Source organism: Carcharhinus amblyrhynchos, chromosome 10, assembly GCF_965287045.1.
Source record: "Carcharhinus amblyrhynchos chromosome 10, sCarAmb.v2.hapA, whole genome shotgun sequence".
NCBI lineage: Eukaryota > Metazoa > Chordata > Chondrichthyes > Carcharhiniformes > Carcharhinidae > Carcharhinus > Carcharhinus amblyrhynchos.
The window spans coordinates 106,042,722-106,069,639 of record NC_137333.1 but is presented as its reverse complement, the minus strand read 5'-3'; the positions used below and the strand labels follow the sequence as shown (position 1 = coordinate 106,069,639).

The 26,918-nt window shown below is 45.0% G+C and overlaps 1 protein-coding gene across 1 annotated transcript; it reads left to right on the top strand.

The window, feature by feature from the left end:
* The first annotated feature begins 76 nt into the window (after window positions 1-76).
* Window positions 77-22,131, top strand: pold3 (polymerase (DNA-directed), delta 3, accessory subunit). The gene is made up of 12 exons (XM_080197741.1): window positions 77-165; window positions 1,412-1,467; window positions 3,809-3,911; window positions 4,937-4,976; window positions 7,337-7,469; window positions 9,272-9,542; window positions 10,720-10,789; window positions 11,629-11,887; window positions 13,605-13,714; window positions 15,391-15,536; window positions 19,567-19,645; window positions 20,229-22,131. Exons 1-12 carry the CDS (start codon window positions 103-105, stop codon window positions 20,447-20,449), a joined length of 1,551 nt encoding a protein of 516 aa, XP_080053867.1. The 5' UTR covers window positions 77-102; the 3' UTR covers window positions 20,450-22,131.
* The last annotated feature ends 4,787 nt before the right edge of the window (window positions 22,132-26,918 follow it).

Genomic DNA, 26,918 nt, shown 5'->3' with positions numbered 1-26,918 from the left:
CTAGGCCCCGCCCCTCTCCGCGGGATGAACTCTCACCCCCGGGGGCCGCGCGCCCCTCCTCCCTGTGACCCCTGACCTCGTGTTCGCGCCACCGCCGCCACCATGGAGGAGCTGGAGCTGCTGGTGGAGAACATCGAGGAGCTGGTGGCGGATGAGAACCGGATTGTGAGCGGGGATCCACTCGGGGAGGGAATGGGGATCCACTCGGGGGAGAGGGGGCGGAACGGGGATTGACCAGGGGGAGAGGAGGTGGAACGGGGATTGACCAGGGGAGGGGGGTGGAACGGGGATTGACCAGGGGAGGGGGGTGGAACGGGGATTGACCAGAGGGAGGGGGGTGGAACGGGGATTGACCAGGGGAGGGGGGTGGAACGGGGATTGACCAGGGGGAGAGGGGGTGGAACGGGGATTGACCAGGGGAGGGGGGTGGAACGGGGATTGACCAGAGGGAGGGGGGTGGAACGGGGATTGACCAGGGGAGGGGGGTGGAACGGGGATTGACCAGGGGAGGGGGGTGGAACGGGGATTGACCAGGGGAGGGGGGTGGAACGGGGATTGACCAGGGGAAAGGGGGTGGAACGGGCATTGACCAGAGGGAGAGGAGGTGGAACGGGGATTGACCAGGGGGAAAGGGGGTGGAACGGGGATTGACCAGGGGGAGAGGGGGTGGAACGTGGATTGACCAGGGGGAGAGGGGATGGAACGGGGATTGACCAGGGGGAGAGGGGGTGGAACGGGGATTGACCAGGGGGAGAGGGGGTGGAACGGGGATTGACCAGAGGGAGGGGGGTGGAACGGGGATTGACCAGGGGAGGGGGGTGGAACGGGCATTGACCAGGGGAAAGGGGGTGGAACGGGCATTGACCAGAGGGAGAGGGGGTGGAACGGGCATTGACCAGAGGGAGAGGGGGTGGAACAGGGATTGACCAGAGGGAGAGGGGGTGGAACGGGCATTGACCAGAGGGAGAGGGGGTGGAACGGGCATTGACCAGAGGGAGAGGGGGTCGAACGGGGATTGACCAGAGGGAGGGGGGTGGAACGGGGATTGACCAGGGGGAGAGGGGGTGGAACGGGGATTGACCAGAGGGAGAGGGGGTGGAACGGGCATTGACCAGGGGGAGAGGGGGTGGAACGGGGATTGACCAGGGGGAGAGGAGGTGGAACGGGGATTGACCAGGGGGAGAGGGGGTGGAATGGGGATTGACCAGGGGAAAGGGGACCACCTGGGGGTGGAATGGGAAATATTGTGGAGGTCATAAACCTGAAGGATGGAGGGTTGAATCTTCCTCCTTCCACTTTGCCTCGTTGTTACCATCCACCTCCACAAGTGGCCAGTTCTTGTGATGTAGTGGTTTTTTTAAAAATCTGTTTTAGTGTTAATCTGTGATTATATCTAACTCGTTTTCTCCAGGTCACCTACAAGATGCTGAGCCAGTTCCTGGGCATCCATGTCAACCAGGCGAAACAGTGAGTTTGGTGACTTCAAGCCTGCCATCAATCAGTATGGGTTTAAGGATTACATACTGGGGGTTTTGGGGAAGGGAATATCTGGGAGCGGGCATCTGACATGAAGCACTATTTGCAGGAAAGGGGGAAATGAGGACGGTGAGGGCTGTGTTGTACTGTTGTGTGTGGGAATCAACAATAAATTGCATTTATATAGTGTCCTTAATGAAGCTGGTCTTAGCAGCCTGTGATGGGAGCAAATGGAAAATAGATCAGCCTTGGGTACTTGCCCTGGATTTGCAGGCAGTGGGAAGGGTCTGTATGTTGTATACATTAGCCAGGGGTACTGTTAGTTTTTGGGTGATGCCTGTCCTGGTCAAATAGTCTTATGCTAGTGGGTGGAGAATATTCACTCGAAAAAAAAAACAATGCATTCAAATAGTGTCTTTCACAGCTTTGACAAAGGGTCATATGGACTCAAAACGTCAGCTCTTTTCTCTCCTTACAGAGGCTGCCAGACCTGTTGAGATTTTCCAGCATTTTCTGTTTTGGTATCTTTCACAACATTGGATGGTTGTGAAAAGGGATTTATAATCAATGAAGTACTTATGAAGTCTGGTCAATCATTGTGGAGGCTGCCTCGCTAAATATTTTTAAGACGCGGGTTGATGGGTTTTTGATAGGAGAGGGGATTAAGGGTTATGGGGAGAGGGCGGGAAAGTGGAACTGAGCAGCGACAGATCAGCCATGATCTTATTGAATGGCGGGGCAGGCTCGAAGGGCTGGATGGCCTACTCCTGCTCCTATTTCTTATGTTCTTATTAAGAATTATGGCAACTTATTTGCACAACAAGGTACCAAACCATCTGTAAGGTTGGTTGGTTAACAGGAAATAAGAGGGTAGTCATAAATGGGTCTTTTTCTGGTTGACAGGACATGACAAATAGTGTGCCACAGGGATCAGTGCTGGGGTCTCAATTTTTTTACAATTTATATAAATTACTTGGATGAACGGACTGAACTTATGATTGCTAAATTTGCCAATGGTACAGAGAAAGGTAGGAAAATGAGTTGTGAAGGGGGCACGAGACCACAAAAAGATGGAGCTAAGTGAGTGGACAAAGATCTGACCAATGGATTATAATGTGGGAAAATGTGAAATTGTCCATTTTGGCAGGAAGCACAAAAAGGAAGCATGGCGAGAGATTGTTGAGCTCAGGTGCAGAGGAAATTGGGTATCTTAGTGCATGAATCACAAAAGGCTAATATGTAAGTGTAACAGGTAATTAGGAAAGCTCAAAGAGTGTTATCATTTATTGCAAGGGGAATTGAAAATAAAAGGATTTAACAGTTGTATAAGGCACTGGTGAAACCACACCACATCCAGAGTACTGTGTACAGTATTGATCTTATTTCAGGAAGGGTGTAAATGGATTGGAAGCAATTCAGAAGGTTTACTGGACTAATGCCTGGAATTAGATTGTTTTATGAGACAAGATTAGACAGGCTAAGCTCACATCCGCTGGAGTTTAGTAAAGAGGTGACTTGATTGAAACTTGTATCGAAAAATCTTGACAGAATGGATGTCGAGAAGATGCTTTCTCTTGTGGTAGAATCTATAATTAGGGCTCACTAATTTTAATTTGATTTATTTTTGTCATATGCATTGGGATACAATGTGAATTATTGTTTCCTGCGTGCTGTATAGCCCAAACCTACTACTCACAGTGGTATTAAAAATAAGGAGTTTGCTCATTTAGCCAGATGTGAATTTTTTTTTCTCTGAGGGTTGTGAGTCTCTGGAACTCTTCTTCAAAAGGCGGTGGAAATAACCTTCGAATATTGTTAAGGCAGAGCTGGCTAGATTCTTGATTAACATAAGGGTGAAGGATTATTGGGAGTAGATGGATGTTACCATTACATCAGCCACAATCTTATTGAATGGTAGAGCAGGTTGAAAGGGCCAAATGGTCCAATCCTGCTCCTAACTCATATGTACATGGCTCTGTCAAATTTTGTTTGATGAAACTCAAATGATATGAACTTCCTTGGAATGTTTTGCTGTGTTAAGCATGGACTTTAGATGTATGTTGTTGAGTCTTGTGGGTGGGGGTAGAGGGGTCTGGATTTTTCTTTTGAGTTTGATGCCAGTTCAGTCAGTGCAATAAGCTGGCTGCCCCACAGCTTTCTGGCTGTTCCCAGGTCTCTTGAGATTTCTATCCGGTCCCTCAAGTCAGGAAGCTGCTCTAGAAATTGTACAGGTTCTCCATCTCCAAGTTGAGAGGTTTGTTTAAAGGTTGGGTTGTCACAAGGAGTTTGTACCTCGGTAACTGTATTGTTCTTTCTTTTGTATGTTTGCAAGGATGCTTTATTACTACGTAGAACGAAAGCGGAAGGAAAATTCAGGAGCCCAGCTCCATGTGACCTATCTCGTGTCTGGAAAAGCAGTTGAAAATGGAACTTCGGTACGTCCATGATCTGTTCAGGGTCCAGAACCATCCCTGTGGGAGAGAATCCAAAACTAGCAACCCTCTGAGAGAAGAAATTCCTTCTCATCTCCATTTTAAATGGGGGGTGTCCTTATTTTGGAACTGTGTCCTTGAGTTTTAGATTCTTAAGGGCACATCTGCTCAGCATCCAACCATCAGAATCTCATGTTTCAATAAGATCACCCCTCATTGTTCCAATTCCAGTGAGTATAGACCTAACCTGCTGCACATTTTCTATAGGTTATAGGAAGAAAGCAGGATTAGGCTATTGAGTTGGATGATTAGCCATGATCATAATGAATGGCAGAGCAGACTTGAAGGGTCGAATGGCTTCCTCCTGCTTCTATCTTCTATGTTCCATAACACAACAGCCCCAGAATCAGCCCCTAATATTTAAACAATTATTCAATTCCTATTGCAATAATGGGAATGTCATAACATTCAAGGCTATTGGCTAAGTGTTAGTAAATGGGGTTAGGTGGGAGATCAGGTTTCTTGGTGCAGACTCGATGGGCCAAAGGGCCTCTTCTACACTAGGATTCTTGAATGAATTGATAGATTTTACTTCAATAGTGTATTTAATCCACTTCTCTTTCTTTAAAATACGTACCCAAGCAGACTCACCTTTCCCTGATATGGTGCTGTGTTGCACGGAGCAGGAAGGTTCAGGTTCCTAGCTTGCTCTGCACTGAACTGGCTGAACTCAGCCAGGACAGATTTGAATGCTATAGGTTCAGTACCACTGGGTTCGGGGAGAGACCTGGTTTCTAATCACTCTCCGTCAATACCCACTGGGAAAATAGGCACATATAGTTGATAAGAGTTTGAAACTGGCATCACATCATCAAAGAGGCTTTCTTAAACAGAGTTGGTGGTCCGGGGCAAGGTGCCAACAGATGGTCAGGTAACTGGCATTCTCCTCAGTTAGAAAGCGGTGGGGATGTGGTGCAGGGTGTGCTGCCTTGCTGGCCTCTAGTTAACTGCCGTTTTCTTCGTTCCAGTGTCACAAGATAGCAGTGGTGAGGGAGGATCAGTTGGAAGGTAAGAGCAGGCATCTGCAGTTGACACAAATTATCCCTGTCTGTATACTGTCAAATCTTTGGTTAGTTGTATGTTGTGGTGGGCGACGATTGCCTTTTTGTAACACCTGGCACTGCCTGTTGAGTTTGGACGCTTGGATAGATGACATTATATGAAAAGAACAGAGAAACTAGATTGTTCTCTTTATAGCAGAGAAAGTTAAAGGAAGATTTCACCCTCAGCTTTGTGCCCGCGAGCCTACATTGGTTCCCAGTGAAGCAGCCCTCCATTTTTAGAACTCCCGTCTTTGTTTTCAAAGTTCTCCCTTTTTCTCTAATCTTCTTCAGCCCTGCAACCCCCTGTATCTCTGCACTCGTCCAATTCTGGCCTTTTGTATATCCCTGAATTGAATTACTCCAGCATTGGTAGCTATGTCTTCAGCTGGCAAGGTCATTATCTGTGGAATTCCTTGTTCTCTACCTCTATTTTCATTTAAGATGCACCTTAAGATCTCTACCTCTGACTGAGCTTTTGGTCATTTGTCTTAATACTTACTTATATGGCTGTGTGTTAATATTCTTTTGAGGTCAATGACTTGATATTGGAATAAAAATTTGCCTATGGTACAAATCTGGAGGTGTGGCAGGGACAGTAAGGATGATGTCAATTGACTGCTGTAGCACATAAGCTGCTAGAATGGATAGCAAGTGGCAGATGGAATTTAATACTAAGAAGCGTGAGGGGTACATTTTTGGATAAAGGGATAGGGAGAGGCAATATAGATGACAATTTCAGGGAGTTTGATTTATTGTCACTTGTATTAGCAGGATACATAGGTATCTGGTGGTTGTGATGTGCATAAGCTTCAAAGGTAGCAGGACATATTGAAGGAGTGGTTAGCAAAGCATATAGGATCTTGAGATTTATAAATTACCTTGTGTACCCAGCAGTGTCAACAGAAAATCACTACTTCACAGACTGCATTAAGATGTTAACAATCCTTTCCATCTCAGATGTCTGGCTCCTTGCTGGCCGCCTTCGCTAGGTTAGCATTCATGTCGAGAGGGCCAGAATACAAGAGCACTGATTTACTCCTGAGGCTGTATAAGGCTCTGGTCAGACCCCATTTAGAGTGTTGTGACCAGTTTTGGGCCCCATTTGTAAGGAAGGCTGTGCTGGTCTTGGAAAGGGTCCAGAGGAGGTTCACAAAAATCCCTGGAATAAAGAGCTTGTTGTATGAGGAACAGTTGAGGATTCTGGGTCTGTACTTCTTGGCGTTTAGAAGGATGAGGGGGGGATCTTATTGAAACTTACAGGCTTGGATAGAGTGGACTTGGAAAGGATGTTCCAACTAGTAGGATAAACTAAAACCAGCGGCCACAACCTTAGATGAAAGGGACAGTCCTTTAAAACTGAGATGAGAAGGAATTTCTTCAGCCAGAGAGTGGTGAATCTGGTGAACTCTTTGCTGCAGAAGGATGTGGAAGCCAGGTTATTGAGTGTCTTTAAGACAGAGATAGATAGGTTCTTGATTAATAAGGGGATCAGGGGTTATGGGGAAAAGTCAGGAGAATGGGGATGAGAAAAATATCAGCCATGATTGAACAGCAGAGCAGACCCAATGGGCTGAGTGGCCTAATTCTGCTCCTATGTCTCATGGTCTTATGGCAGCTTTAACTGGAAGCCTCTCTCTGTCCCTCTAACTTCAGTGTACATTACTTTGTTCAGAATCTGGTTCTTTGTCCCTTTGACTTCAGTCGTCTTGGGACTCTTTCTCATTCCCTAGTTTTTCAAACTTTCTTTTCTTTAGCTTCTGGGACTAGCTTTCTGCTCCTCACTTCATTGTCCAGTCTGTACTGGTAGTTTCTGGGGAAAGCTTCCTGCTTCTCAGTTACCTGGTTGCAACTGAACTCAAATGCTTCTGCTTTTAGTGTGAGCTTCTGGTTGTTAAGCAACAGCTTAGTTTTTTTTAACCCTGTAATTGCTTTTCTGTCATAAATCCTTAATTATAAAGCAGGCAAAGTTTAAAATGAAACTAAAAGCCATAGACTTGCTGATACCTATATTTAACATGAAGCTAATCTAAACTTTTAACTCTTTCTTTATACAGTAATACAGAAACACAGATTAAACTTCCTCTTTATTCCTAATACACACAAGTATAAATTATTTAAGCACCACCAACCTTGCCCTCTGCCCCCAAGCCGTGACCCCTGGCCTGAGGTTCATCAAGCATGTTACAGACTGAGATGTGGAATGTTTGGAGTGATGAGGTCACGTGGGACTGTGGCTTCAGAGGAAAGAGAGATATCAATATAAATAAATCCTTACAAACCAGTTGTTCATGGTGTTACATTCTCTGAATGTTCATGTATTCACAGCACTGAAGCTGAAGATGCTAGTGACCGCGAGTGTCCACGTTTACAGCATTCAAAAAGCAATGCTGAAAGATAGCAGCCCCCTCTTCAACACTGATTACGAAGCAGTCAAGGAAAACCTGCAGAACAGTAACAAGTAAGTAACATGACTGCTTAACAAGTAACAAGACTCATGTTCCAACCATCATCTTGTAATTGAGTCTCTGTCTATATATGCCCTGTTTGCGAACCCAACTCTACACTCATCTGATGAAGGAGCAGCGCTCCAAAAGCTCGTGCTACAAAATAAACCTGTTGGACTTTAACCTGGTGTTGTGAGACTTCTTACTGTGACTGCTTACAGAAATGGTTTTCACAGCTCCCAACAGTAGAAAAGCTGCTGGAACAAGTTATCAGAGCACAAGTGTCAGTTATAATAGAGAAACAGGCCACTTGGTCCATGGTGGTGTTTATGCTCCAGACCAGCCTCCTCCCACTCTTCTTCATCTCACCCTATCAACTTTCTTGCCTCAGCCACACATTGTTTCACATTCTCACCACTCTGGATAAAGTATCTTTTTAATTATTTGTTTTTAAAATTATAATATAAAAATTATTATATCTATTTACTCCTCTTTGTCGTTAGGCCGTTGTTTATTGCCCATCCATAAATGCCCTGAGAATGAGATGGTGAACTATCTTCTTGAACCATTGTGCTGTATGCTGTTGGTAGGGAGGCAGTTCCAGGATTTTAACCAAATGACAGTGAAGAAATGGCAATATGGTTTCAAGTCAGATGTGTAGATTGGGGAGGATTTGCATGTTGTAGTCTTCTTATGCATCTACTGCCCTTATCTTTCCAGGTGGAAGAGTTCACAGGTTTGGGAGCTGCTGTTGAAGGAGGCTTGTTGAGTTGCTGCAGTGTACATTGTAGATGGTGCACACTGCTGTTACCTTATAGATTGTGCACTGCTGTTACTGCACACTGGGAGAGAGAGTGAATATTGAAGATGGTGGATGGGGTGCAAATCAAGCAGGTTGAATTGTCCTGGATGGTGCCAAACTTCTTGAATTAGAACTTCATTTGACCAGGCATGTGGAGAGTATTCCATCACACTCCTAACTTGTGCCTTGTAGATGGTAGGCAGGATAGACAGGGAGTCAAGAAGTGAATTGCTGTCTGTAGAAGTCCCAACCACTGCCCTGCTCTGGTAGCCACTGTATTTATCTGGCTTGTCTCGTTCAGTTTCTAGTCAATGGTAACCCCCAAGATGTTGATAGTGGGGGATTCAGTGATGGTAATGTCAGAAGGTGATGGTTGGATCCTCCTTATTGGAGATAATCCGTTTCGGTAGTGTTGGTTCAGGGATGAATATTAGCCACATCACCAGTGAGAACTCGCTGCTCCTGAATGTAGTGCCAGGGCGTCATTTACATCTACCCCAAGAGGACAAACAGGGTCTCAGTTTAATGTTTCATTCATGAGTTAGCACTTGGTGCATCGCCCTCTCAGCTCTGTGCTGTACTGTGAGGACAAGTATTTTCACCCAGAGGATGATTGGAGCCTGAAACAAACTTCCTGAGAAAGTGGCAGAGACAGGTTTGACCGAGGTATTCAAAAGGGAATTGGATTGCTATCTGAAAATAAAAATGTGCAAGGTCATGGGATAAGGCAGGGGAGTCAGACCAGGTAGAATGCCCTTTCAGAAAGCTAGCGCAGACTCAATGGGCCAAATGGCCTCCGTCCTCCTTATAATAATTCTGTATTAGGAGCCTTATGTTTGAGGTTCTGGAGAAGGACTCAAACCCATGACTTCTGACCCACCAAGCGACGGCTGACATTTTAGACTTGTTTGAGATGTGTTGACTCTCTGAATCCCTGGATTAGATCGTACCTTGTTACTCTTTTTCTCATCACTTTTCCAAGATTACTGAGAAGCTTTCTCTTTCCGACTGCAGGTACAGCGCTATTCGATGTGCAGATGCTGTTCCCCGGTCAGCAGAGGAGTTAGCGCGGCTGCAGAAGTCAGTGCAGCAGCCCTCTCAGAGCTCAAGTGAAGCAACGAGCACCAGCAAGCCTGTCGTGAACGGCAATGTGCCCGCTGCCCCCAAACATGTGTCACCCCAGCCCAAGGGAATCATGGGGATGTTCTCCAACAAACCCTCTGCCAAGTCGCAGGACAAAGAAGTGAAAGGAGAGCCGGTCCTGGCGAAAGACGGGGAGAGTGCTGTAAGTGTCTGAAAGGACAATGAGCTCAACCTGTGATCAAATTTGACTAAGGCTTTAAGTGCTCCCCAGTTCGTCCTCGGGGTTGGATGTAGAAATGCTGATTCAAAGGGCTTGTGGCAGACGGGGAGGAGGTGAGGACACACATAAGTTCGCTGAAAGAATGGCCATCAGATGTGAAGTGAAGCGACAGGGAAACAATTGCAGGCTAATGTGAGAGGAGTCGAGTTGTCTTGTTGAAATTGTACAAGACATTGATAAGGCCACACTTGGAATACTGTGTTCAGTTCTGGTCACTCTATTATAGAAAGGATATTATTTAGCTAGGCAGAGCGCAGAAAAGATTTACTAGGATGCTACCAGGACTTGATGCATTGCATTATAAGGAGAGGCTGGATAGACTGGGACTTTTTTCTGGTGCGTAGAAGGCTGAGGGGTGATCTTATAGATGTCTATAAAATAATGTGGGGGCACAGATCAGCTAGATAGTCAATATCTTTTCCCAAAGGTAGGGGAGTCTAAAACTAGAGGGCATAGGTTTATGGTGAGGGAGGAGAGATACAAAAAGTTTCAAAGAGGCAAATGTTTCTCATAGAGGGTGGTGAGTGTCTGCAATGAGCTGCCAGGGATAGTAATAGAGGGAGGTACAATTTTGTCTTTTAAAAAGCGTTTAGACAGTTACATGGATAAAATGGGTATAGAAGGATATGGACCAAATGTGGGCAATTGGGAATTAGCTTAGTGTTTTTTTTGAAAAAAGGGCAGCATGGACAAGTTGGGCCAAAGGGCCTGTTTCCATGCTGTAGACCTCTATGACTCTGAGTATCTGGCATATGTTTTGCATTCACTAGACAGGGTAAAAACAGGTCTCATTTCAACGCCTCCGATATTTCCGCTCTCCCTCAATGCTGCACTGGATTGGAGCCTGGATTTTGATTCCACTCTCTGAGGTGGGGCATAAAATTTGAGGGGATAGTGAGGATAGGATGAGAACATTTATTTCGCTACTGCGCGTTCACATTCTCCTCCTCCTATTCCCCTACCCTGAGATTGCTTTGTGGTATATGATGTTGTCTGAAGTGAAGAACTTCCTGACATCAGTCCTGAACGAGGACAAAGTTTTTTTTTTGAAGAGTTGTTTCACAACGATATAGTGAATTTCCACCCTCTTCCCTTCCAGGCTCCTTCAGGCAGTAAAACAACCAGCAAAGGAAACAGCTTCAGCAACTTCTTCCTGAAAGCCAGTGCGAGTAAGTAAAATCCGTTAGTGGCTGTACCTGTGCTCTTAGGCTGCAATTTCCCCCCTAAACCTGCCTGACTCGCCTTTTTAAATGTTTAAAATCTATCTTACTGAGTCATAGAGGTTTACAGTATGGAAACAAGTCCTCCAGTCCAACCTGACCACGCCGCCTTTTTTTTTAAACCCCTCAGCTAATCCCAGTTGCCCACATTTACTTAGAGATTTACTAGGATGCTACTGGTATTTGATGGTTAGAGTTATAAGGAGCGGCTGGATACACTGGGATTCTTTCCCCTGCAGCGTCAAGCTTTTGAGCACTATGTCTCCATATGTGGATTGACGTCAAATTTTGTTCTGATAATCGCCCTTGTGAAGCACTTTGTGAATGCTTCTTATAATATAAATGTATGTTTTTATTGTGGTAAATTCCATCACTGTCCCTGTGTGATCCAGTAATCATTTCTTTACTCGTTCCGTCTGATGGACCTCCTAACGCATGGCCAGCATTGGTCCAAGAAGGTGGCTCACCATCTCCAGGGAAATTAGGAGTTGGCAATAAATGTGGGTCATATCAGCAATGCCCACATTCTGCGAGAGAATAAAACAAATCTCCACATCATTCCTTAGCCCCATTCAGGCAATTTGCTGTATTTGCATATTTGGAATTCTCTTTTCCTTTAGATAATTTTTTGATCCTGAATGTAAAGCTTTGCATGAATGCAGCAGCTTAACATGGCTATTACACAGCTCAGTTCTGTGTGTTAAAGAAGAGCGGTTGTTATGTAAGGAAATATAAACCTAATTGTGCCGGTTGTCAGCACCCAGAACTAACTGTTTCAAAACCCTCAGAGAAAGGTTCGCCTCCCTCCAGTCAAGCAACCAAGGAAGAGGACCCTCCGACCAAATCCATGGCAGAGTCCCCAGAGAAAGGGGAACCCCCTGAGAGGGGAGGCTGCAATGTCAAAGCTGCTTCAGAGAAAGAGGGAGATGAAGAGACAGTTCCTGCAAACATGGTTACGGGGCAGAAGCCGCAGGCTGAGGCGCTGAAGGAGAAACCCCAAGAAAAGAAAGAAGCAGTTGGCAAAAAACAGCAAAAAGACGGACAGAGGTCAGTGCAGAGTGTGGATGAGGGTGTCTTATGTGGAGGGTGTGGGGGGAGGGCAGGCAGATGGATTGCCTGACTGGGTGTTAGCTGTGGCTCATTAAGTTATCACCCTTCTCTCCTGCATCAGAGGTTCAAGCTCAACTCCAGAGACCTGAGCACGAGATATCCTGATGCTGTGTAAGAAGCTATCTAAACGCTGACTTTCTTTTAGTCTGTTAACTAACTGCTGCCTTTCTAGTTTCAGGAGAATAATATTGAGAATGCTAACATACAATTGTAGCAAGCAGTTAGGAAGGCCTTTTATTGTTGACTTTTATTGCAAGAGGATTGGCGTACAGGAATAAAGAAGTCTTGCTACAGTTAGAGTTATGGAGGTTTGCAGCATGGAAACAGGCCCTTCAACCCAACTTGTCCATGCTGCCCTTTTTTTAAACCCCTAATCAAATCCCAATTGCCCGCATTTGGCCCATATCCTGCTATACCAATCTTACCCATGTAACTGACTGCTTTTTAAAAGACAAAATTGTACCTGCCTCTACCTCTACCTCTGGCAGCTTGTTCCAAAAGCTCACCACCCTCTGTGTGAAAAAATTGCCCCTCTGGACACTTTTGTATCTCTCCCTCTCACGTTAAACCTATGCCCTCTGGTTTTAGACTCCCCTACCTTTGGGAAAAGATATTGACTATCAAGTTGATCTGTGCCCCTCATTATTTTATAGACCTCTATAAGATCACCCCTCAGCCTTCTATGCTCCAGAGAAAAAACTCCCAGTCTATCCAGTCTCTCCTTATAACTCAAACCATCAAGTCCTAGTAAATCTTTTCTGCCCTCTTTCTAGTTTAATAATATCCTTTCTATAAAAGGGTGACCAGAATTGTACACAACATTCCAAGTGTGGCCTTACCAATGTCTTGTACAACTTCAAGATGTCCCGACTCCTGTACTCAATGTTCTGACCAATGAAACTAAGCATGCCGAATGCCTTCTTCACCACTCTGTCCACGTACAGGGTTTGGTGAGACCACAACTGGAATCCTGTCTGCAGTTTTAGTCTCCGCATTTAAGGAAGGATGACAAGAACAGAGGAAACTGGAAAAGCTCAGCTGGTCTGCCTCAATGCAAACCACGCTCTCCCCCTCTCGGACCAGACTGTTTGTAACTTTTGTTACAGTTTCTTTTGCTCCAACATTCTCCCTCCTCTCTGTTCTAACAAAGGGTCTGTGAGTAAATTGAGTTCATGTTCTCTTGAGTTTAGAAGAATGAAAGGTGACCTCAGTGGAACGTACAGGATTGGGAAGCTAAAACACAGACACCAATCTCAGGATAAGAGGTTTAGGATTGAGATGACCATAAATTTCTTATTTTGGAATTTCTTCATAAATTTCGTACTTTGGTGAATCTTTGGAATTCTCTCCCCCAGAGGTTTGTGGATGCTCCATCATTGAATATAATTAATGCTGGGATAGACAGTTATTTGGCCTCCCAGGAAACTAAGGGAGCGGGCCAAGATCAGCCATGATTGTCAAAAGAGCTGGCTCAAGGAGCTAGATAGACTACTCCTGCTCTCATGTGTCCTCGTGATAACAACTTACATTTATATAGCACCTTTTAATGTGATGGGCTCACAGCAGATTAGCTGCACACTTTTTGTTTGTCTGATAGTCTGTCATGGATACAGCGGTGACTAAAATTTCCTTTTATCCGCTTTTGCCTGGACAGCGGCAAGAAAACCAAGCGTAACACAGCACTGGCCAGTGAAGCAGAGGAGCCCTGTAACAAGCGACGCCGGAGAATCAGACAGCCTCAGTCAGACAGCAGCGATGACGAGTGTGAGATATATGCTTGTTATTTAGTTTTAATCCTTTTTGTACCAGAGGATAAGTTTAAAAAGAACACGTGAATGAATTTTCACTAGGTTTTAATTTTTGACACGGGTACAAATCCAGAAAGTTATCGCTGTGGCATCTGTTTGGATAATTACTCAACAGCCCATGCAACCTAACCCACTCGACAAACTGGAATTTTATATATAGTACTTCAGTTATTGTTATTTTTAAAGCTCTGCCTTATTGAATAACTCTGAACTCACTCAAGCCAGCCTTGGTAATTGCTGGTCTACCTTGGGGTTCTTACATTTCTCTTCTTTGTGCATTCCCCTCTTATGCAGGACAGCCAGGCTGCCCCACCCACTCCCTACTGTGCCCCCATGTTCTGAGTCTGTCCAACTTGCTTCTGGTCACTGGTTATTTGCCTTCTCTTGACTCTGTGGCACCCTGGGTGGTCGCTTACATGTAAAGCAAGGCCCGCTGTGGACCCCTAGAAAGTCTCTGCAGACTCCAGTTTGAGAACTCCTGACCTATGGAATGCACAGCAGTTCTGAATGCTTGTTTCATTCATTCACCCCCTCCCATAACCTTCGCTGGCAAGAAGGAAATTCTTAAATATAACTTTGCGTTTTTTAATAGCTTATTTCACAAGAACACCATCTCGCAAGCCGCAAACCATTCTGACTTGGTCGGCATGGTGGCATAGGAGTTAGCACAGCGCCTGGGACCTGGCCAATTCCTGCCTTGGGTCACTTGGAGTTTACACGTTCTTCCCACGTCTGCGTAGGTTTCCTCGGGATGCTCCAGTTTCCTCCCACAGTCCAAAGATGTGTGTGTTAGGTGGATTGGCCATGCTAAATTGCCCCTTGATGTATAGGTCAGGAGGATTAGCAGAGTAAATGTATGGGGTTATACAGGGATAGCACCTGGGTAAGACACTCTGTTGGAGAGTCAGTGCTGACTTGATGGGCCAAATGGCCTCCTGCAAGGTAGGGATTCTGTGTTATGTTGCTGTCCCTTCTTCGTTGCTGGGTCAAAGCCCTGGGCACTATTGTGAGAGCACCATCACCACAGGGTCTGCACTGATTGAAAAATGTGGCCCATCACCCATCTACTCCAGTGATACAAGGAATGGATAATTGGTGTGCCAGCAGTACCCACATCCAGAGATTTGATTGATGAAGCTGACCAGTTATTGGCACCTGGGCATCTACTGCAGAAACCTACAGGATATTTATAAACCAAAAAACTGTCATGATGCATAATGATTCCCTGTCTTTTCACAATCTAACTCTGGCTTGTCAATTCAGTGATATAACCACCATATCCATTTTAAGAGCAGTTTGTTAACATCAACAGAATTAAAGAGTTGGCGCAAAGGGCCTTGTTGAATTTGAGACTACAGAGTTTTGATGACGGACAGAGGCAGCATTGGAAGGAGTTGGTTTCAGTGAGAAATGTTAACAAGGGCAAGGGAGGTGATCTTGGCAATAGATATAGGATGCAGAATTAAAAACTAAGCTGTGCATTAAGAACAGTGCCCAAGGTTTCATATAGCTCAGAGTGTGGTGTTGATGGCAAGTGCAGAGTATTTTCAGAGGAGGTTTGTGGGGGAGTCAGGGAAGGTTTTGGTTGCTCTCCAGTCTAAACAATTCTGACCATGATTTACCCTCTTCTAGTAATCCCCGACTCTCCTGAAGCTTGTGATATAAAGACTCCATCACCACCCCGTGACGAGCCAATCAAGGAAGAGGATACTTCACCTCAGTGCCTTTCAGATGTTGAGGTTAAGCCACCATGCTGGGGAAGTCCAGATGAAGTTGAGGTAATGAGCAGTTCCTCCAGCATGAAGTCTTCACCAGTAAGGATTGTTCAACTGGTTTATGCAGAGGACATTTTGCAGCAAATGGTACAAAGGATCATTGAAACCCTGCAGGAGGTCATTCAACCTATGGAGTCTGCACCGACCACAATCCCACACAGGCCCTGTCCCCATAACGCCACATATTTACCCCGCTAATCCCCTGACACTAAGGGTCAATTTAGCATGGCCAATCAACCTAACCCACACACCTTTGGACTGTGGAAGGAAACTGGAGCATCCGGAGGAAACCCATGCAGATATAGGGAGAATGTGAAAACTCCACACAGACTGTGATCCGGGTGGCACGGTGCTGTTGGCACTCACCTGATGAAGGAGCAGTGCTCCAAAAGCTCATGCTACCAAATAAACCTATTGGACTTTAACCTGGTGTTGTGAGACTACTTATTGTGCCTCATAGTGCCAGGGATCTGGGTTCGATTCTCTGCTTGGGTCACTGTGTGGAGTCTGCGTGTTCTCCCCATGTCTGTGTGGATTTCCTCCAGGTGCTCCAGTTTCCTCACACAGTCCAAAGATGTGCAGATTAGGTGGATTGGACATGCTAAATTGTCCCTTAGTGTCAGGGGGACTAGCTAAGGTAAATGCATGGGGATTGGGCCTGGGTGGGATTGTGGTCAGTGCAGACTCGATGGGCTGAATGGCCTTCTGCACTGTAGGATTCTGATTTTATGAATGTTCTAGCAAGGAATTGGGCAATTTTCTAGATGTGAAAAAAACAAAATGAGCTACTGTGGTCAAATCAGTCTTTAAGCTTGCATGTGGTCCTGTTGATCTGAGTGACTCATTCTGGCTTCATACCATTAAGTATGGTTCATTATTGGCAAATGAAACCATAATGTACAACAACAAACTGCATTTTTCTAGCACCATAAACTCAGGAACCCATTTTGTAGCATTTCATAAGAAAGTGATCAAGCAAAATGTGATCAGTATGGGTAGCACCATATCTTTCATTGTGAAGAATAGCCAACTCTCTGAAGGGGAGGGAGATACAGAGATGAAAGCAAGAGGACAAGTTGACAGTTTAGTGAATTGATTTACTGCAGATTTGATTGGTCAAGCAGACTCTGGCTCCCTGTACAGTAGTGCTCACAGTTAAAATTTTCATTCTGTTTTTCAAATCCTTCCATGACCTCACCACACCATCCTCCCCCCTCCCCGCCATCTTCCAGCCCGACAACCCTCCAAGATCACCCAGGATTTTTATTGCTACAAGTGGCTGTGCTTTCAGCTACCTAAGTATAGATCAAACAAACAGATTAGTAATCCAGATGCTTGAATTAATAATCCAGAGACATGAGTTCAAACCACACTGTGTAAACTGAGCAATTTAAATTTGGTTAATTAAATCAAATCGGGAATATAAAGCTCGTCTCAGTAATGGTGACCACGAAGATAACAGATTGTTTCAAACCCATCTTGTTTCCTTTAGGGAAGGAAATTTGCCTTTCTTACATGGTCTGACCTACATAGAACTCCAGATCCACAGAAATTGACTAAAATACCCTTTGATAATGGCATAGCAAACAACTCAAGTTATATTGAGGAATGTTGCTCACCGCCAACTTCTCAAAGATAATTAGGGATGGGCAACAAATCCAAGCCTAGCCAGCGACACCCATACTGAACAAATGAATGAAAATAAGAGCTCTGAATTCCCTCCGTAGTTTTCTCTGTTAAGACACTCCTTGAAACTTTAATCATTGCCATGTGGCTTGGTATCACATTTTGCTTGATTACCTATGAAATGCTACAAAATGGGTTTCTGAGTTTATGGTGCTAGAAAAATGCAGTTTGTTGTTGTACATTATGATTTCATTTGCCAATAATGAACCATATTTAATGGTACGAAGCCAGAATGAGTCACTCAGATCAACAGGACCAGATGCAAGCTTAAAGACTGATTTGACTACAGTAGCTCATTTTGTTCCTTTCACATCTCGAAAATTGCCCAATTCCTTGCTATAACATTCAAAAAATCACCATGGAGAAAGGTCATTGAGCCCTTGTGTATTTGACTTGCCCTTTGATTCACACCCATTCGCCAACCCTTCCAACTGCCTCCCATTCCAACTTCGTGGGAAGGGCAAAAAAAACAGAAATTTATCTAATAAATTCCTAAAGGACAAGGAACGTGTCCACTACGTTTAGCCAATTACATGGGTAGGATGGGTATAGAGGGACACGGGCCAAATGTGGGCAATTAGGACTAGCTTAGGAGTTTAAAAAAGGGGACGGCATGGACAAGTTGGGCCAAAGGGCCTGTTTCCATGCTGTAAACCTCTGTGACTCTATCCAAGCCAGATTCCCTCCAAGTGAGAACAGACCCAAGGCCATTCTTAATCATTTCACTTCAAAGATGTGATTAGGTTGATTGAACACAAGAACACAAGAAATAGGAGCAGGAGTAGGCCATCCAGCCCTTCGAGCCTGCCCCGCCATTCAATAAGATCATGGCTGATCTGGCGTGGCTCAGTTCCACTTTCCCGCCCTCTCCCCATAACCCTTAATCCCCTCTCTTATCAAAAACCCATCAACCCGCGTCTTAAAAATATTCAGTGAGGCAGCCTCCACCACTTCAACGGGCGGAGAATTCCAGAGATTCACCACCCTTTGAGTGAAGAAGTTCCTCCTCAACTCCGTTCTAAACCGCCCCCCCTTTTATCTTGAGGCTGTGCCCCCTAGTCCTACTGTCTTTTTTGAGCGGGAAGAGTCTCTCCACCTCTATCCTATCCATCCCATTCAACATCTTATATGTCTCAATGAGATCTCCCCTCATTCTTCTAAACTCTAACAAGTACAAGCCTAGTTTATTCAGCCTCTCCTCATAGCTCAACCCCCTCAACTCCGGTATCAGCCTAGTAAACCTCCTCTGCACTCCCTCCAAGGCCAAAATATCTTTGCGCAGGTGCGGCGCCTAAAACTGCACACAGTACTCCAGCTGCGGCCTCACCAATGCCCTATACAGCTGCAGCAAGATTGGCCATGGTAAATTGCTCCTTAGTGTAAGAAGGATTAGTGGGGTAAATACATGGGGATAGGGCCTGGGTGGGATTGTGGTCGGTGCAGCCTCAATGGGCCAAATGGCCGCCTCCTGCACTGTAGGGATTCTATGATTTAATGCTGTCAGACTGGACTGCACCCCATGACTGCAGCCAGTTGGAAAGTTCAGCTATTTTTTTAAAAATATTACTCAACTCCTTGCTGCATCACTCCCCACCAAGTCAGGATATATAATTTTCTCTCAGTTCTTGTGTCCCTTATCTAGTTTGTGTTTTAGGAACCAGTAGAGCCAACAGAGATGGCAGTGGCTGGCGATTGACTCAAGTTGGATAAATTGCAGTAATGTCAACATGCTTCTTCCAAATGGTGGAGAATTAATCATCTAGTGTGGAGGAATTTTTACAAATTCTTTCATGGGATCTGAGTGTCACTGGCAAGACCAATATTTGTTGCCCATTCCTGATTTATTAGGCATTTCAGAGGGCATTTGCGAGTCAACCATACTGTTGTGGGTCTGGAGTCACATGTAGGCCAGACCGGGTGAGGACAGCAGATTTCCTTCCCTAAAGGACATTAGTAAACTACCTGGATTTTTATAACAGTTGCTAGTTTCACGATCAGCATTACCAAGACTAACTTTCAATTCCAGAAGGTTGCTTTAAATTTCATCCATTACCATGGTGGGATTTGAACCTAGGTCCCTAGAGCATTTAGTCAGGGCCTTTGGTTACTGGTCCAGTAATATTACCACCACACCGCCATCCACTGGTTACTGCCACTGGAAACAGTTTCTCTGTGAGATGTGTTGAGGCTCCAGGTGTAACACAAGGTGAAATGTGCTAACATGAGAAACAAAAGCAGGAAATATGGGTGGTCAGGCACCAACTGGAATGGGAGAGATGGTTCAGTGTTATAACCTCACCTCATCTTGTTCTATTCCCCCCTCCCCTCCCTCCTCCACCATCCTTAGAAGACAGTGGGAGTGAAACGAAGGAAGCGAAGGCGAGTTCTCAAGTCCAAGACCTTTCTGGATGAAGAGGGTTCTATGGGTAAGATTTACCAATTGCTGCATCCTTCTTCACCTTTATACCGTTTTCTCAGTAATTGGGAATCCACACATTGTTATTGGGTGCTCCTGGGAGAGGGCATGGAGATGGGACTTCCTCCTCGGAAAGGGCTTGGGAAAAGGGGATGGTGGAGAGGTCCACATGATGGAGAGTTTATCAACATTGGTATCCTCCTGGGTGAAGAGGCTATGGAGGATTAGGGGGTCCTCTTGGAGAAGGTGGGTTGGGTCATTCTCCTTATGGATAGTTTGGGAATTCAAAGTGAAGAGAGTCTGAGACCTGGAACTCACTGAGGGTTAAGGAAGTCTTTGTTCAGCCTGTAACTGGCCTGAGAAAGGAGTGGAGTCAGTGGGTGGAACATGGAGTTGTGGGAGTTGGCAGTGTGAACACAGCAATGGCTTAGGTCATCCTAATAAGCTTATCCATGGCTGAATGTTGGACACACACAGTGGATGGATTGAGGGAGGGGATGAAGTTTAAAGTATGTTCCCCAATGTGTGAATAGGACATTGTAACCATCTGGATTGTCTCATTCTGTTCCCCTCCTGCCCACATCCTACACTAGTGACAGAGAAGGTTTACCAGAGTGAGTCATGCACTGACAGCGAGAGCGAATTAACAGCCAAACAAGAGTCAAAAAATCTCACTGGACCCAAACTGACCGGCATGAAGAGCACTGCAGGAGGGAAAGAGCAGCCAAAGGAGCAGAAGGAGAAGAAAGCAGTAGCCACCAGCAGGGCAGGCAAGCAAGCATCCATCATGGGATTCTTCAAAAAGGCCACCTAGTTCCAGCATCCTACTCCTGTCATGTTGACTCGGGGTCTCTCACTCCGTGTCAAAAGTGCCTCATCGATCATCGTGGTCGGACATTGAGATCTGAACTGGAGTCCAAAAAAACTAAGACTCAAAAGTACTTCAAATATAAATTGATGGTGAATGATGTAAAGTAAACTTGGTGCTGATGTTTGGGAAAGGTCACCTTAGACCGAGAGCTGCAGTTCATATACCTCGAGTGCTGTTTGAATCGGAGTGAAGTTATCTTTAGGGATTGTTTCACATTGCACATTAGAAGTTTATGTATCATTAGGTGTCTTTATGTGTCCAGGAATAATCAATCTTCAAATTTTATTCTGAACACTTCTTGCCCTCTCATGGGGGTAATCTGTACTAACTAGACTCTCTCCAATTCACTGAGGTGATTGTCCATAAATAGCATTTCAGATGCAATCCTGGTACACGTGATAGTTACAGGATCGTGACACTGAGCTTCAACCATCTCACTGGCTGAGGCTGTTAAAAACTGACAAGGATAATGTTTGTTTTCTTCTCTCCTGGTTTTTAATCAGAATCAAAGTGTCGGGTTTTTTTTTGATAAAGTAACTCCAGTTTGTGAAATGTTTCAGTAAGGTCGAAATCTCATCATTCGGAAGTATAAGCTTCTTTACTCTGCTTGCCGTATGGGGCTCTGTGCTGTTACAATATGTATTACTGTGTAGTCTGCTGTCTTGCATGCTTTTGTGTCATTGTGGAACATCCTCATTAGCCCTGGAAAATCCGAGGAGCAGGTCATCAGACAAAATACTGCACCTGCTTTTAACAATTATTTCAGGAATATTCCTACCACCAGATTCAACACTGGGTACAGCTGCGGTCACTCAATGACCCACGGCTATCTTCCCCCTCTGTGAGCAGAGGTAGTGATTGTCTACAGACTATATAAGGCATCTCAGTGTTGTGCAATTTGCACACGTCATTGGACAGTGAGTGCGAGTCTAGGCACGGTTGATGTGATTTCATTCCCCTTCATTAGGCACTACACTCACCCCACTCACTGCCCCAAATAATAAGCTAACCACCACTATTCCCACCCTTACGCCAGCATGCTGAGATTGTACCACTCCCATGTCTGCACCAGATGGTTGCATTGATGTATTGAGCTATAAGGAATGTTTTTAAATGCATTTTGACTGTATTCAGACAACTGCAGACATCTTTTATTCATGAGAAGTTAGGTTTGAGTCCTCAACTTGGCGTAGTGAACTGTCCAAATGAAAGGAATTCATCCTGACTTGATTAGGTCTGTGCTGGGCTGGAAAACAGTGGACTGAAACTGATCGTCAACTCACCTGAAGTCTCAGTAACCAAGAAGTGACGATGGAAATTCTAGAAACTGGACGTGGCCCAGACAAGGAGGGTGCAATGAGTAATTCTCGGGGATATTTCCTGTTTATTTTTCATGTTCCTCCAGGACCAGGTGTAGACAGTGTGATATTAAATTTGTGCAAATAACCAGCCTTACTTACAACCTTGCACAGTTCTGCAACACCTGTCCCTCTCCAGACCGTCAACAGACAGAAATATCCAGTGCTGAATGTTTGATATTTTTACAAGCTCTGCCTAATGTCCCCAGTACTTGTCTCTCTGAGGAGGCAGTTTCTGTGGAGGATTTGTCAGCCTAAGAAAGAGTTCAGAAATCCATAGGGACTCTTAAGTGCAATGGGTAAACAACTAAGAATTCATTTCATTTACATTTCAGGCCTCGTAAACAGAACTGGGCTAGTTCAGGGTAAGGGGTGAGTGTTGATGGTGGGCTGGGTTTGGGAGGAAGTTCTAGATTTGAGTAACCCAATGAACCATTTTCTGTTTAAAGTTTATATGTGAATAAACGTTTTTCTAAAAAAAAGCTAAAATTGCTCATTGTAAATCTGTGTGAGTTTTCACTCCAAAGCACTTGTGTTTTGACATAGATATGCATTTCAGTGTGAACGTAACACATTGTGTTACATTCTGTTACGTACTGGAGTGGATCTTGAACACAGCATATTGCCCTTGTCTGAGTGACTGTCATCCTTCCTTATCTGCTGCTGCTAAAACTCTTGTCATCTCCAAGCTCAATTTTAACAATGATTTCCTCACATAATCCTTCCAAAACTCTGGCACCTGCATCCTAAACTCATCTTGAGTCCCTCTCTGGTAATGCTCAAGTGCCCCAACAACAGTATCCAGTTGCCAAAGCCTTCTCATTCTTCACTGCCTCTCTTTTCACTTCAAAACCTCCTCTAAACTCATCCCTTTAATCTCACCTGCAGTTGGCTCCTGAACCTCTCCATCTCTGCTCTATTGGACCTGCCACTCTGTGAAGGGACGTTTTTTTGTTTGCAAAAGTATGCTTCATTCATAAAATATCATGCAAATATTTCAAAGTGGCCATCACACCGTGCAATCATATTCAGGTTCTCTATGTACATTATGTTGTAGTTGGATGCTTCAGTGCAGTCAAAAAAAATTCAAAATGGTCATTGCAAAAGGTACAAAGGTATTTAAGTTGTTTACATCATTAAGTTGCACTCTCAGGTGCTTCTATGATTGTGATGCATGTAATATTCACTGTATCCATTCACTGAGTCATTCAGCTTAAGGGGGTTCTATACAGTTTATCTCCCCTCATTTCACTATAGTTGAAGGTTTTAGATAGTGACATTTGCCCCACGTTTCAGTGCCCCCCTCAGCTGTAGTCCTGGGCTTTGGAATGTACCAGCCTGCAACACCCAGTTGAGGATAGCTCTCTACCCCAGAAGAGCAACAGGTTTCAAGCAGACCAAAGAGCATCTTTCACCAAGTTGATGAGCCTCCAGCAACAACTGATGTTTGTCTTGGGGTGTGTGTCCTGAGAAGCAGAGTCCTGCATCGAGGAATGTACCTTGACAAAAACCATCTCATTTCTCTCCAGACCTTTACGGCACTGTGACACAGTGGTTAGTTAGCACTGCTGCCTCACAGCTCAAGGGACTTGGATTCAATTCCCAGCTTGGGTCACTGTGTGGTGTTTGCATGTTCTCCCCGTGTCTGCGTGGGTTTCCTCTGGGTGTTCCAGTTTCCTCCCACTGTCTGAAAGACGTGCTGGTTAGGTGCATTGGCCGTGCTAAATTCTCCCTCAGTATACCTGAACAGGCAACTAGGGTATTTTCATAGTAACTTCATTGCAGTGTTAATGTAAGCCTACTTGTGACACTAAATTTTGAAAGTTCTGATGATGAAGCATTCTGCCAAATGATTTTCGTAGTCTGCTCGGGGAACTATCTGGCAGGATCCACCATCTCCTTTTCCTCCAGAGCCTCCTCTTATGCCTGAATCCTTGCTGATGGACTTGGCAAAATGTTCGATTCAACACACAAACAGGATGAGAGAGTGAGTGGAGCCCTGCCTGATGCCAGATTTAATTGAAAAGCTTTCTGATTCCTACCCATTGATTTGAAATTGCACTAATGGGGTATAATTTCTTACCCTTAACTGACTGTTTCCTAGTGTCTGGAACTTCTCCACTTCACCACAATCTCCAGCTTCCATGATATCCAGCCTAATCTTGGCATTAATTTAAAACATAATTGAAAGGATGTGGATGTCACTGGCTAGGCCTGCACTTATTGCCCATTCCCAAATGCCCCTCAGAAGGTGAGCCATCATCTGAGCAATTTTCTTAGCTATTTGGGAGGCAGTTAAGAGTCAACTATTTCTACAGGTCTGGAATCACGTATGCCATACTGAGTGAGGGTAGCAGGCTTTTATTGCTAAAGGGCATTAGTGAACTAAAGAGGTTTTAAGAACATAAGAAATAGGAGCAGGAGTAGGCCATCTAGCCCTTCGAGACTGCCCTGCCATTCAATAAGATCATGGCTGATCTGAAGTGGATCAGTTCCACTTTCCTGCTTTCTCCCCATAACCCTTAATTCCCTTGTCTGTCAAAAACCTATCTACCCATGATTTAAATATATTTAGCGAGGTAGCCTCCACCACTTCAACAGGCAGAGAATTCCAGAGATTCACCACCCTTTGAGTGAAGAAGTTCCTCCTCAACTCCGATCTAAACTGCACCCTCCTTGAGGCTGTGCCCTCTAGTCCTGCTATCCTTTCTAAGCGGGAAGAATCTCTCTACCTCTGCCCTATCCATCCTATCCATCCTATCCATCCCTTTCATTATCTTATACATCTCTATAAGATCCCCCATCATCCTTCTAAACTCCAACGAGTACAGACATAGTCTATTTAGTCTCTCTTCATAGTCCAACCCCCTAATCTCCACTATCAGCCTAGTGAACCTCCTCTGCACTGCCTCCAAGGCCAAAATATCCTTGCGCAAGTGCAGCAACCAAAACTGCACACAGTACTCCAGCTGCGGCCTCACCAATGCCCTGTACAGTCGCAGCAAGACCTCCCTACTTTTATATTCTATCCCCCTCGCTATAAAGGCCAGCATACCATTTGCCTTCTTGATCACCTGCTGCACCTGCAGACTGGGTTTTTGCGACTCATGCACAAGGACCCCCAGGTCCCTCTGCACCGTAGCATGCTGCAGCTTTTCGCCCTTTAAATAGTAATCCCTCCTACTATTATTTCTGCCAAAGTGGATAACCTCACACTTGTTAATATGCAGACTTTCCACGCCCTCCGCGCAATTTGCTTTTCCACTCATCTTCGTGTCATCAGCAAATTTCATCACCCTACACTCAGCCCCCTCCTCCAGATCATCTATATAAATGGTAAAAAGCTGAGGCCCCAGCACCGACCCCTGGGGCACTCCACTAGTCACCATCCGCCAATCCGAATAGCACCCATTGACCCCCACTCTCTGCCTCCTATTTGACAACCAATCCTCTATCCACGCTAACACCTTACCCCCAACTCCATGCACCCTAACCTTCTGAAGCAACCTTTTGTGAGGCACCTTATCAGACGCCTTTTGAAAATCTAGAAACACCACATCCACCGGTTCCCCTCTGTCTACCGCACTAGTCACATCCTCATAGGAATCCAATAAATTCGTCAAACCTGAGTTCCCCTTAACGAATCCATGCTGCGTCTGCTCTATCGAACCATTCCTTTCTAGGTGCCTTGCTATTCTTTGATGACGGATTCAAGCATTTTTCCAACTACAGACGTTAAACTAACCAGCCTATAATTCCCTGCCTTTTGTCTGCTACCTTTTTTAAACAGCAGCGTAACATTAGCTGTTTTCCAATCTTCTGGCACTTCCCTGGAATCCAGCGAATTTTGGTAAATTTTTACAACAATCTAGTTGTATCATGGTCACCATTACCAGTACCAACTTTTTCCTTCAAGGAATAAGTAATAAACTGAATTTAAATTTCTCTCCAGCGTCATGGTGAGACTTGAAACCATGTCTCTAGATCATTAATCCAGGCGTCAGCATTACGAATCCACTAACATAACTGCCATGCTATCACTCTAGGTTGATCTGTTATACCTTCTCTTCAATGGTTTCCAGTGATGCACTGCAGGCTCTTAGTTATGTCTCACAATTTAATAAAACTCCCCCTTCATTCTGACTGTACAATGTTCCACCCCAGTGACATCATGAATAGGTGCGTGGGGGGGCGGGGGAGGGGGTGGGGGGTGTAGGGGCTGGAGGGCTGGTTTGGGATGGAGGGGAGATGCCACTGTGTGACTCAGAGTAAAATGTAAGTGAAAAGCTGTTCCAGGGCATCTGCCCCTCGGCTGCATTTATCCAACATTTCCAGGTGGAAACACAGAGTTGGAAAATACTGCGCTTGTATGGACTGGGTATTCGCAGAAGATTCAGCAACAGATACTCAGCAACTTGCCTTTGCTTGGTGAGTGTACTGTACAGAAATGTCCTGTAGATGCAGCCAGGAGAGGGGCTGGTGCTGGTGTAAAAAGGAAAATGGATGCCCAGTCAAATATTTGATTTGACTCAGGAATTAGAAACAGAAGTACGCATTTCAGCCTTTCAAACCAGTTCCACCATTCAATCAGATCATGGCTGATCTCTCCCTGGTCTCAAATCCACCTCCCCACCTGTTCCCCATACCCCTTTAACTGCTTTTTAAACATAAATATATCTATCTCCTTCTTGAAACCATTCAGTGATTCAGATTCCACCACGTAATGGGACAGCGAGTTCCATCAATTCACCACCCTCTGCGGGAAGTAGTTCCTCCTCAACTCAGTTTTAACTCAAACGCCTCTCAACCAAACCTGTGACCTCTTGTTTTAGATTGCCATACAAGGGAAAACATTTGCTGTATGCTTACTTTATCAATCCCTTTCAGTGTTTTATATATCTCAAACAGGTCCCCTCTCATCCTTCTAAACGTGAATACAAAACCAAATTCCCCGCATACGCCAACCCTTTCATCCCCAGAATCAATCTGGTGAACCTCCTCTGAACTGCCTCCAATGCTACCACATCCTCCCTCAAATAAGGAGACCAAAACTG